Source organism: Ornithorhynchus anatinus, chromosome 8 (assembly GCF_004115215.2).
Source record: "Ornithorhynchus anatinus isolate Pmale09 chromosome 8, mOrnAna1.pri.v4, whole genome shotgun sequence".
In the NCBI taxonomy this organism is placed as follows: Eukaryota; Metazoa; Chordata; class Mammalia; order Monotremata; family Ornithorhynchidae; genus Ornithorhynchus; species Ornithorhynchus anatinus.
The window spans coordinates 4,053,754-4,066,497 of NC_041735.1; the positions used below are offsets into that span (position 1 = coordinate 4,053,754).

The window sequence follows — 12,744 nt, forward strand, 5'->3', positions numbered from 1 at the left end:
TATAAGTGCTGTGAGGTTGAGGGTGGGGTGAATAAAAAGCAGCAATCTAAGTTCAAGGGTGATGGAGAAGGAGAGGGAGAAGAAGAAATGAGGGCCTAGTCAGGGAAGACCTCTTGGAGGAGATGGTCTTCAATAAGGCTTTGAAGGTGGGGAGAATCTGCCGGATTTGAGGGAGGCCAGACGCGGGCCAGGGCGAGAGATCGGCGGCGACGTAGACGAGAGGGAGGTGAAACGAGAAGGTTGGCATCGTAGGAGCCAAGTGTGCGGGTTGGGTCGGAGTAGGTAAGTAGTGAGGTGAGGTAGGAGCGGGCAAGGCGGTTGAGTGCTTTAAAGCCGACGATAAGGGAACTTGAACCCCCTCTAACGGGGGCACCGTCGCCACCGGCCCTCCCCACCCCGGGCACGGAGGGAGGGGAGAAGGACGGCGGGCCGGAGCGCGGAGGGGAAGGATGGTGCGGCAGCCGAGTGCAGACCACGGGACTGAGTGCGTGGGAAAGTACAAGGCGGTAGAGGCGGTAGCCGCCATCCCCTGCCCACAGAGAGCCTCCAGTCAGCAGGTGGCTCGGTGCCTCCCCGGCTCTCTGGGCGCCTTGGGGGACGACGCGCCAAAGGATGCCCGGATGGGTAGTGGCTCCGTGAGAACGGGGCACCCCGGCGTGGACATTAGTCCATTCCCGCCTCTGGGAGACATCGTCCGTGATGTATTCTCCAGCCCACTCGACCGCTAGTTTGTATCATACTGTCCCAAGCGCTTAGTACACTGGTCTGCACCCAGTAAATAGGATTGATTGATTGATTGACTGGATTCAACTAAATTCCATTGGTCGATGATAATTGACCGTATCCGATTACCCTGTTTGTAAATATGTCTCGGAAAAGCGGGAGCGGGCTTGAACGGCATCTTCTGATGCACTTTCCCGAGCGCTTAGTACAGCGAACGCTCAGTGAGAAGCAGTGTGGCCTAATGAACAGAAGGTGGGCCTGGGAGTCAGAGGACCTGGGTTCTAATCCTGTCTCCACCACTAGTCTGATGTGTGACTTTGGGCAAGGCACCTCACTTCTCTGTATAAGGGGATTAAGACTGTGAGCCCTATATGGGACAGGGACCGAGTCCAACCCGATTACCTCATATTCATTCAGTCATATTTATTGAGCGCTTACTGTGTGCAGAGCACTGTGCTTATATCTACCCCAGTGCTTAGTACAGTGCCTGACTCAAAGTAAGCGCTTTACAATTACAGCCAAAAAAAAAATGTGCTATCCCCTTCCTACCTATGTGCCAAGTAAATTGAACGTAAAGTCTTCGATTCTCTTTCTTCTGCCACTTAACCGTGTTACGGGCCTGAAAAGAATACTTCATCTTGGTGTTTGTGTTTCCCAATTCTCCAGAGTGTAGGTGGTAATATTTATAGTGGTGTTAATATCCTAATAAAGCTCGGAGAGGAAAATGATGGGTAGTTATCTAAGGTACTTAATTTCTCTGTCTTGGAAAACTCCTGAGAATACGACTCACCTTTGGCCGAAAGGAGTTTGGCTGTCATCCTGTTCTTCTCAAGTAATACGGTTAGCATCGCAAGAGTCCACATCGTGATCCAGCGCTTAGTACAGTTCTTGGCACGTAGTAAGCACTTAACAAATACTATAATTATTATGATGATGATAGTTCGGCCACAGGGCATGTCTTAAGAACGCGTTTTGGATAGAATGCAGAGGCAGAATAAGGGGAGGTTCTTTGGTTGACACTTGTCCTTTCGGATGGCACACGGTTGATTCGGTGTCTGAAGAAACAGTTATATACCTGAATGTGCCATCAGGCCTGGGATGCTGAGGGCAACAATGCAAGTTTTCCTTAGTGTGAGTTCTGGAAGAATGCAACTCCACGTTATAGGAGAACTGACTGGATTTTGATTTCTGGTAGCCAGACCCCTCCTACAGTAGTTGCAGTTCACTGCAGCTATTTCAAGTGGCGGACCCGGGAGTAGAACCCTGGGCGTCAGAAGGACCTGGGTTCCAATCCCGGTTCCGCCACTCACCTGCTGCGCGTCCTTGGGCAAGTCGCTTAACTTCTCTCCGCTTCAGTTCCCTCAATTGTAAAGTGGGGATTAAGACTGTAAGCCCCATGTTGGATAGGGACTGGGTCCAGCCTGATTACCTTGTATCTTTCCCAGTGTTTAGAACAGTGCTTGACACGTAATAAGCATTTAAGAAATACTATAATTATTCCGATTATTTTTATTGCCCTTTGGCATCTCTGGAGTCTTCCCTGAGCCGAAGCAGTTTTACTCTTCTGCCTGCGCTTTATCACCTGAGAAATTATGTCCTGACCCGAAAGATGCTTATTCTGGGGGTTAAGAATGAATAAGTTACTGATTTTGCTTTAATGTTTTGGTTTTTTTTCAAGAGTTGAGCAACTCAATTTTCTACTCCTGAGGTGTTGGCAAAAAAAGTCAAATGCATTTTATTGATCATGGTTAAAATGTTCAATTTAAGGCAGCTAAACTAAAGCAATTGATGTTTCATTAACCTATTGATTATTGTGGATTTCATATTTTTATTCTCCCAGTTACTGTTCTCAGAGAGTTCTTTTTCATTCTTGTCGTTTAGCAAGAAGTTGAGAAGTTTACAGACCTAGAGAAACTCTACCTCTACCTTCAGCTGCCTTCTGGTCCTAGCAATGGAGAGAAAAGGTATCGTGCTTCCTGGTTCTTGACCTCGCCCTTTTTTTGGCCCTCGGGTAACCGGGAAGGCCCTGGCCGTGGATGGTGAATCTTTGTTCCATGTGGAGTTAGGAAAATCTGCTACTCTACCATCCACATTCAGTTATCTTGAGCCTCCAAAATTTCCTGAACGTGTCCTCTCCTGATCAGATTCCCCGAAGGAAATAGAATGGTTGAATTCTGAGCTGATTAGCCACTGGAGCCTCCAAACTTTGGTTTGGACTTCACGTCGCCATCCCCCTCTCCCCCAGGGACAGAGACTGTATCTAATGCCTACCTCTCTTTTCTTTCCCAGTGCTTAATACAGTGCTCTTTTCGCTGTAAGCACTTAATGAAAACTTTTACAACTCCTCCTCTTATCTCACCATTGGTAATTCTTCTGTCTGCTAAGTCTCCCAAACTTATATTCTTATGGAGGCTTCCAACCCTTGCCTTGTATCTTTAGTTGGTTCCCACTTGTGCTGTAAAAAAAAAAAAAAACCACTCAAAAGTCAGATTCTCCCTTTTTGCCTAGCTTTGAAGGTATTTACCATCCTGTTCTTTGTGTGCTTTCTCCAGTTCTGTATTTCCCGTTTGACTTTCTGTATTTTCCTCCAATTGGTGACGGTAATTTTCCTCACTATTTTTCATTGTCAATACCTTAACTACCTTTTCTTTCATGCCTCAGCTTACCCTTTAAGTCATTTTAGCTTCTGGTTCTTGAGGCTCCTCTCTGTCAGAAATTCCCATCTTCCACAAGCTTTCAGTAATAATTCATCCTTCCCTCTTAAACACTATGTAGAAAGGGGTCAAAGAAGAAAATAAATGAAATAAAAATGCAAACCCTTCCACCTTAATCACCCCAGGCTATTGTAATTTTTTTAATTTATGATTCCTCTGAGTTGGGAATTTCTTTTTCTGTACTCTGCCTTGTATAATTCCCTAGCATATTGAATAACAGCTCAGTAAGCCAATAGTTGAATTAGATATCTGGCTACATTATAAGGTCATTCTTTCTACTGAAAAAAAGAAGAGGGCACACTGGGGTGGAATGAAAGATTATCTGATGGTTGCCTTCCAAAAACATCTGCTTTTGAGAAAAATCTGACATTTATGAAAGGAACAATCCATGTTTCCATATGTTACTGGTTGGTAATTTGGGGAGGCATTTAATTGAGCTGGGTTTGGGGTTTTTTGTTTGTTATTTTATAAACTGACACAGGGAACTGTTCAGTCGATCTAAAGTGTTCTATTCTTTTGGGACTAGCGATCAGAGTTCCATGTCATCGAACCGGGCACAGCAAATGCACGCCTTTTCGTGGATTCGAAACACCTTGGAAGAACATCCTGAGACTTCGCTCCCCAAACAGGAAGTCTATGATGAGTACAAGTAAGTCAATCGGACCTGCGTCAGGCGTGGAAATGGCTTCTAAGAGTCCGGAGGTAACGGAGTTTGCTTCCTCAGCGGTAAAACTCTTCACTAAGCGTCTCCCGGCTGTGTGGTGCTGATACTAGGAACCCGGGAGTCCTAGGAACCCGGGAGTGGTAGATGGAATACCAGCCCGAAGTACTGTGGACTTCTCCGTCGAGAAGACGTAGCCCCAGCCCCCGTTGCCTTGACACTGCTTCGGCGGGGGATGGCGAGGAGCGAGGAAAGGAGTGTGTTCGCCATTCCTTGCGAACATTTAAAACTCAGGTTACAGCCATTTAACATTTTTTCCCATATCTTGGATGAATGAACGGTAAATTATGGGGTTAGATAGGGATGAGCTCCCAAAAAGCTGTCATAGACAAAAAATGGTACGCAGTTGAGTAAATCCTATGTGGAACGTTGGGCTTTGGAAGGAAAGCAAGTCGCTCTGATCAATCAGTCGCTCGGTGATATTTATTAAGCGCTTACTGGGTACAAAGCACTTTGGTGAGTGCTTGGGGGAGTGTAGTACAATAGAGATGATTGACTTATTCCCTACCCACAGCGGTCGAAGGGGTGAGAACGTCACGGGAGGATTTGAGTCACGGTGAACTTCTCAGATTACCGTAGCCTCGTATATAGTGTGGTAGGTTCGGTACTTTTAGGCGTATTCTAGGTAGCGAGAGATGGTAACCTTACAAATTTGAAGATGAAGCCACTGAGAGTGAAGTTTTTCTCTAGGTGTCTTTGTGGCTGAAGAGGCCAGTGTAGACCTATAGTCCCTTCAGACTACCCACAGATACACACAGAGAATGCTCTCCGTTGTGCTCGTATGTTGTTACTGTGTCTCGTGTCGTTTTTGCTTTTGTCTCATCGAATGCCTTAGAGGTAGTTACTCAGGACTCCTTAGTGCAGATAACCGTGGCCTACAATTAACACACACAAGAAGATCCGCAGGTGATTCCAGCTCCCCCGCCACACGCAGATCCGGTCCGGTACTGTGGATCGAGAATCTGAAGAAAAATGAGGCGATATCCATCCTGCACCAGGCAAATCTTAGACACGTCTGAAAATCTTTCCGGGTAACGTGAAACGGAATGCCATCCCAAAACGCCGCCATCTAGGAAACACACCTTTTGGTGACGCGCTGGCAGACACGGAAGCAGAGCAGTGAATTCGGAAAGCCGGTACGACCTCCGAGAGGCGATCGGACAGAACTCGGTGGCCTCGTGACTTCAGGCAGCAGACCAAGTGAAGTGTAACGTTCACCCTCCTCGACGGCCGTGACATCCGGATCACTGCGGATACCACGCTGGGCGGCTCCGTCCGTATTCTGTACGCTCCACACCCCGTATCGAGAAGCGAGAAGAATCCCTAGCGGACGAGGCCCCGGAAAGAAAATCCACTCATCTCAACCCAGCTTCGGCGGTGGGACGTAGCTGGGATGTATCAAAGTGTCTAGCCCACAATTCTTACTGAAATGGAGGGAACCCTTTCGAGTGATAGTAAAGTGCAGACGCAGGCAGCGAGGCTAGTTTGCTTGTCATGTTGCTGTCAGTAAAAGAGTAACTTCTTTGAGCTAAAGCTCCAGAAGGATTTCCGAACTAAGGCCAAACTGAAAAACGAGTGCCAAGCTCTGGAGACAACAGATGCCTCAGCACAGCAGGTGACCGCCTTGTCCGGGCACAGTTCGGAAGGACCGACCGGGTCTGCAGCGGCGGCAACGTTTACTGGACACTTAACCGTGTGCAAAACACTGTGCTGGGAGGTTGGAACGTGCCCTAGAAGGAAGACGACACAGTCCTCGCCCTTGAAGAGCCTGTGTCTAGCGGGAGGAGACAAATTCAATCAATCAGTCAATCCATCCTCTTTTTTTTGAGCTCTTCCTGGGTGCAGAGCACTGTACTAAGCGCTAGGAAGAGTACACTGTAACAGAGTTAGTGGGCATGTTCCCTGCCCACAGAGAGCTTACGTTCTAGAGGGGGAATACATATTAATATAACTAAATAAATTAGGGATTTGGACATAAGTGCTGTGGGGAGGAGCGAATAAAGGGTGTGAGACAAACGGACACAGACTGAGTCTCTTGTATCTGTTATAGTCTCCTCAGGGCTTAGTACAGTGTATCGAACCTAGTGGCTGCTCGATACATACTTTTACTACTGCTGTTATTAAGTGGAGAAAACAAAAGATCAAGGGCATAAATATAAATGAGGGAAAGGAAAGTATGCAATCACATAGATAATCCTATACGTGCTCTGCCTTTTCATACACACGGGTCAGTATTCACCGTCAGCGTCGTTATCTCTGAACGCAGGGTATGTATAAATGGGAAAGTTACGGACGATAAATGGCACATCCGTAACTGTAAGGATTATTCATTCACTTAATCGTATTTGAGCGCTTACTATGTGGAGAGCACTGTACTGATTAATGTCAAGGAGGGCAAGTGTCAGTAATTCCTCCAAGATTCTCATCTGTACTATCAAAAACAGATGCTAAGAGGAACAGACCCAGCTCAATCTCGCCCCGTGTTGTGTTTCTTACAGTCTTATGTCCTGCCGAGGTTTTCTAATGAGACCAAAATAAAATGACCTCCAGAGTGTTTCACACCCAAATTCCCTCTGATAATAGTAATAATAATAACAGTAATGGTATTTAAGGGCTTACTATGTGACAAACGCTGTTCTAAGCTTGGGATAGATACAAGATAATCAGGTTGTCCCATGTGGAGCTCACAGTCTTCATCCCCATTTGACAGATGAGGGAATTGAGGCACAGAGAAGTTAAGTGACTTGCCCAAGCTCACACAGCAGACGTGGCGGAGTGGGGAATTGGAACCCATGACCTCTGACTCCCAAGCCCGTGCCACTGAGCCACGCTGCTTCTCTCTTTGAAGCATCTCATCTCTTTGATGAGAATGGGGTATCGTGAAAGGACCGGGAGAGTCATCTCCCGTCACTTCTGATTGCGGTGTTGATCCTGAGAGGCCATTTCTTCTCCTGAAGGTATCCGTATGTCCACCTCGATCAACAGATCCAGAACCCACCTTTAGTTAATTACAATAGACCACTCTACTCTCCCCCTTCTCCGAGGAAGAATGAGTTTTGCAAACATTCCTATGGAGGGATGAATACCTCAAAGACCTTCCATTGGTTTGTGAAGAGCAGGGGTGATTCGCTGACTTCTTTTTCTTCTTCTCTCTTTACCAGCCCACCCTACGCCCATTTGCCCCCGGGTGCTTTTGCCCGAGTAAACCAAAGCAAATTCCCATTTCGCATCCGAGCCTCTGGGGGTATGGGGCTGAAGGTGAACTGGGCCACGAGCGCTTGGAAATCCCGCTGGGAAGTTTGCAGCAGCCACGGTCTACCCGGCTGACCGCGCTCACCCAAGCCTCTCTGAGACACCCTAAACCGTAGAGTGGCCGGTAGAAAACCAGGGAGCGAGTCTCCTCGTGAGCCAAACCCAAGCTTGGTCCCGAAAATATGCGATTGGTCCCCGGTCTCGACTCCGGGAGGGAGAGTGAAGCAGAGGGCTACCCATTCCATTCCTAGCTTGGGCAGTGGCTAGCGAATGGAAGGCCCTCTGCTTGCAGCGTGGCTCAGTGGACAAGAGCCTGGGCTTCGGAGTCAGAGGTCATGAGTTCGACTCCCGGCTCTGCCACTTGTCAGCTGTGTGACTGTGGGCAAGTCACTTCTCTGGGCCTCAGTTCCCTCATCTGGAAAATGGGGGTTAACCGTGAGCCTCACGTGGGACAACCTGATTACCCTGGATCTCCCCCAGTGCTTAGAACAGTGCTCTGCACAGAGTAAGCACTTAACAAATACCAACATTATTATTATTACTACAAGTCAAAACTCCCCTGTTCCGGGCAGCAGCGGCACGGGAGAGAGTTGAGGGTGGAGACTCAAGTCTACTGCGCGGAAGGAGGCGACGGTAAACCACTTCCGGATTTTTACCAAAAAAAAAAAACCATATGGATACATTACCAGAGTGATTGCAGGTGGAGGTGGGGCTCTCTGGGAGAGCTGCATCCGTGGCGTCGATATGGTTCGGAGATGACTCGACAGCGTAAGACAAGACAAAGGATAATTGGAATTTCTTCCACGGCTCCAGAGGTTGTAATAATATGCAGAGGATTAAACCAGTGACTTAGTTCGGGGTTCCAACCGAACAGATCCTTCTAGCCTCAGAGTGACGACCCCTACGCTGAGCTATCCGGAGAGAGATATTCCAGAATTAAAGAAATGAGGCTGATTGCTCCTGGTGACTTTCTGTCCAGTCGACTTGTTTTTAGGTCGGAAAATCTTGGGGTCAGGTTTCAACTTCTCCACGTAATTCAAAAAATTAAGAATCTGTGCCGTAGGAACTCCAGTGGGCAGAGACTTGATCTTGAATGTGCTGTGGGTTGCAAATGTGAAACGAGCATAACTGCGGAGCGGCTTCGCCCCGAAATATGGAAGTGTAGTTGAGTCTCACAGCTGCATCGAACACACTGTTCGTCACAGTTGAACCATTCATTCCTTCAGTCGTTTTTATCGAGCGCTCACTGTGTGCAAAACACTGTACTAAGCGCTTGAGCCAGATTGTGAACCCCTTGGGGGACAGGGACCGTGTCTAATTCCCACCTGTGTATTCTCTCCCGGCCTTTAGAACTGTGATTTGAACACAGTAAGTGCTTAATAAATGCTATTGCTATACTCTATGTTCTGTGTCTCTTTTAGAAAAAAGACAGTACAGATTGTCCCGTGTCACAACAGTGCTCGATTTGCCCCCTTATAAGTAGTATTAAAAAGCTAGAGCGTTTGGTTCCTTTTTATACACCTTCAGAAAAAGACTTTCATCATCAGTGATATTTACTGAGCACTTATTATGTGCAGAGCGCTGTGCCAAGTGCTCGGGACAGTTCAATACAACAGAGTTTCGGGACAGTTTAGAACTTTCCCAAAAAACAGGAAGAAAAATAAAGGTAGCAAAGAACTAGAGGAGATATTTAGGGAAGATACGAACTGAGGATTTGACAAAGTGATCCTGATTCAAAGACCAGATTAACTGCTGATGGAAAAATGTGTACGGTGATTTACATCTCAAGGTAGTAGCCTCGGGAAAAGGTCTATGATTTATCAATAGGGGATTTGTTCTTAATGCAAGCAATTAGTTCTTTGTCCTAGGGTGGTTGTGAATGAAAAGAATTGAACCAGAGGGTTGGATAGGGAAAAAAAATGGGGGGATGCATATATCTATATGCATCCCAGCCCTATATATATATATATATATATACACACACACTCATACATATATATATTATATGTATGTATATATATCTATATATCTTTATAGACATATAGATATCCTTTTTATCAGTTGATTCCCTTACCTATGGCGTATATTAGGGTCTGCCTTCCCTGCTAGATTTCATTTAATCTCCCTGAAGGAAGCGAACATGTCTGCCATCTGTATTGCACTGTATTCTATCCTCCCAAGTATTTAACTCAGTGCCATACACACATTAAAGCCCTCAGTAAACACCAGTGATTGATTGTTAGGTCAGATGAGATCCCCCAACCATGATGGGAGACCCCTCCCCTTTTTATTTTTGGGTTTCGGGCTTTCTCAAGTGTGTACCGTGTGCCAGGCCCTGTACTAAGCACTGGATATGTACCAGATAGGTCGCATTTCATGTCCCACATGGGGTGCTGGGCTAGATCCAAGGTTGGACAAGTCCCTGTCCCACGTGGGGCTTACAGTCTGAATCCCCAGTTTCCAGATGAGGTAACTGAGGCTCGGAGAAGCGGCGCGACTTGCCCAAGGTCACCCGGCAGACGGTGGCGGAGCCGGGATTAGAACCTAGGTCCTCTGACTTGCGGCTTGGCCTCTTTACACTGGGCCACCCTCCTGCTTCCCTTGGTTTGCTCCCTTCAGACAGCCATTTCGGTAGTATCTTTGTCTGGGGGGGTTATTTCTGGGCCAATATGGGAGCAAATTGCAGTGAGTACAAAGGAAGATGTCTTGTGCTTAATGAGTGTATGAATTAATAGATTTTTGAAATCCAAATAGTCCAGATTACTGAGAAGCCGTGTAGCCTAGTGGATAGAGCGTGGGCCTGGGAGTCGGTAAGACCCGGCTTCTAATGCCCGGCTCTGCCGTTTGCTGGGTGACCTCGGGCAAGTCATTTCACTTCTCTGGGCCTCAGCTCATTTGGAAAATGGGGATTAGAGTGAGAGCCCTATGTGCGACAGGGACTGTGTCCAACCTAACTTGCATCTACCCCAGTGCTTAGGAAAGTGCTTGGCACATAGTAAGCGCTTAACAAGTACCGTTATTATTACCTCATCTGTAAAATGGGGATGAAGACTCTGAACCCCAATGTGGGACGTGGGCTGCATCCAACCCGATTAGTTTATATCTACTCCAGTGCCTGGCACGTAGTGAGCGCTTAACAAATACCCCCCAAAAAACGAAAACCTCCCAGCAACATCAAGATTCAGAATGAATGGTGGTCTGATTCTTGCTGCCAGCAACTGCAGATTTCTGCCCGACCACAGACTGAGGAAAACGGATACTTAGCTGCCGACCACGGGGTAGCCGATCCGTCTGCCCGACCATATGCTCTTTAGTGCCTGTGCCAGGCTCCCGACACCTCTTAGCTGGTCGGGGAGGGACAAGGCTACGCCGTGCTCTTTCGCACCCACCTCACCCATCCTCCGTCCCAGTCAGCCCTCAGCCAAGGAGTCTTTGAGAAGATGCGTGGCCTAGTAGAAAGAGCAGGGGGGTGGGAGTCAGAGGACCTGGGTTCTAATCCCACCTCCACCACTGGTCCGCCGTGTGCTCTCAGGCAAGTCACTTAACTTCTCCGAGTCTCAGTTGCCTCATCTGTAAAAGAATAATTATAATGATGGTAGTGTTAAGCCCTTATTATGTGCCAAGCACTATTTTAAGCGCTGGGGCGGATTCAAGGTAATCAGGTTATCCCCCGTGGAGCTCACAGTCTTAATTCCCATTTTAGAGGTGAGGGAACTGAGGCACGGAGAAGTTAAGGGTTAAGAGTTTGAGCCCGGTGTGGGACGGGGTGGTGTCCAACCTGATTAACTTGTATCTCCCCCAGTGCTCAGAACGGTGCTTGGCACGTAGTAAGCGCTTAACAAGCGCCTTAAATCAGTTCACTTCTCTATGCTTCCGTTTCCACATCTGTAAAATGGGGACTCGGTCCTACTCCCTCCGACTTCGACTGTGAGCCGCATGTGGGCCTCAGTTACCGCATCTGTAAAATGAGGATTAGGACTGTGAGCCCCATGGAGGACATCCTAATTGCCTTGTATCTACCCCAGTGCTTAGAACAGTGCTTGGCACATAGTAAGCGCTTAACAAATACCAACATTATTATGTGGGACAGGGACTGTGTCCCAACCTGATCATCTCGTGCTTAGAACACTGTTTGGCACAGAGTCAGTACTTAGAAAATACCAGAATTATGCATTCTACTTAGTATTTTTATTATTATTGACTTGAATCTGAGACCGGGGGCAGAAACGACTCTGCCATTCCGGGAGCGCTTTTCCGTGCCAGTGGAGAGAAGGCCGGGGGCTGGGCGGGGTTCACAGGGCAGCCTGTCCCCAGAGGTCAGAAAGCGTGCCAGCCTCTGACTGCCGCCAGCCTGGAGGGGCCAGGAATTGTGCCGGGCTTCAGCTACTCGGTGTACAAATGTTGCCAATGCCCAACACTCGAGCAAGACCCATTTTTTCGCTAAATTCCATCACTACGGCTGTCATATTTATTGAGCGCCGACTGTATGCAGGGCACTGTACTTAGCAGTTGGGAGAGTATAGTGTAACAACTTGGTAGACATGTTTCCTACCCACAACGACTAGTTTCTCATTAGACACTGACTCTGTAGATAGTATTTTTCTTTTAAATAATATCACATAGTTACTTTAGGAATTTTTAAGTTGAAATTCAAATTCAGACCACAAAATGCCATACCGATTCTTTTGAAGAAATGTAAAGTTTGGAGATGAGTTATTTGAAGGAAAAACATTCAAGTGTAGACGGAATAACATTCCCTGTAGACTGTAAGTCCCTTGACGGCAGGGATTGCTTCTTCCATCTCTGCTATGTTGTACTCTCCCAGGTGCTCAGTACAGTCCTCTGCACCCATCGATTGACGGGGTCAATCATCGATCGATGACTGAAGTACGTTACCGTGAGAAATCACATTCTTTTTTTCTCATTTTTAATGTATAAAATACAAGTAACAGCACGTGGTTGGGTTTAGATACCAGATTTTTCTCTGGTAAGGCAAACGAGGATTAAATGTCAACCATCCAAGTGCTCCTAAGTGCTGAAATGTGGCTTCTTGCTGCGTTTCTCGGGACTGCTATTAAAATACAGTGGGGATACAGTCTTTCAGGGAAAGAGCGTAGATTGGTGGAAAGAGCCCGGGCTTGGGAGTCAGAGGACATGGGTTCTAACCCCGGCTCCGCCACTTCTCTGCCGTGTGACCTTGGGCAAGCTGCTTAACTTCTCTGTGCCTCAGTGACCTCATCTGTAAAATGGGGATTAAAACTGTGAGCCCTAAGTGGGACAACCTGATTACCTTGTATCTACCCCAGCGCTTCAAACGGTGCTGGGCACATAGTA

At 47.3% G+C, this 12,744-nt stretch overlaps 1 protein-coding gene across 1 annotated transcript in view; it reads left to right on the forward strand.

Moving 5' to 3' along the window:
• Positions 1 to 12,744, forward strand: part of RFX7 (regulatory factor X7) — a 99,163-nt gene that overhangs the window by 64,763 nt on the left and 21,656 nt on the right. The window contains exons 3-4 of the mRNA XM_029070533.1: positions 2,605 to 2,687; positions 3,964 to 4,086. Coding sequence (XP_028926366.1) covers positions 2,605 to 2,687; positions 3,964 to 4,086 — 206 coding nt within the window. The remainder of the gene's footprint in view (positions 1 to 2,604; positions 2,688 to 3,963; positions 4,087 to 12,744) is intronic.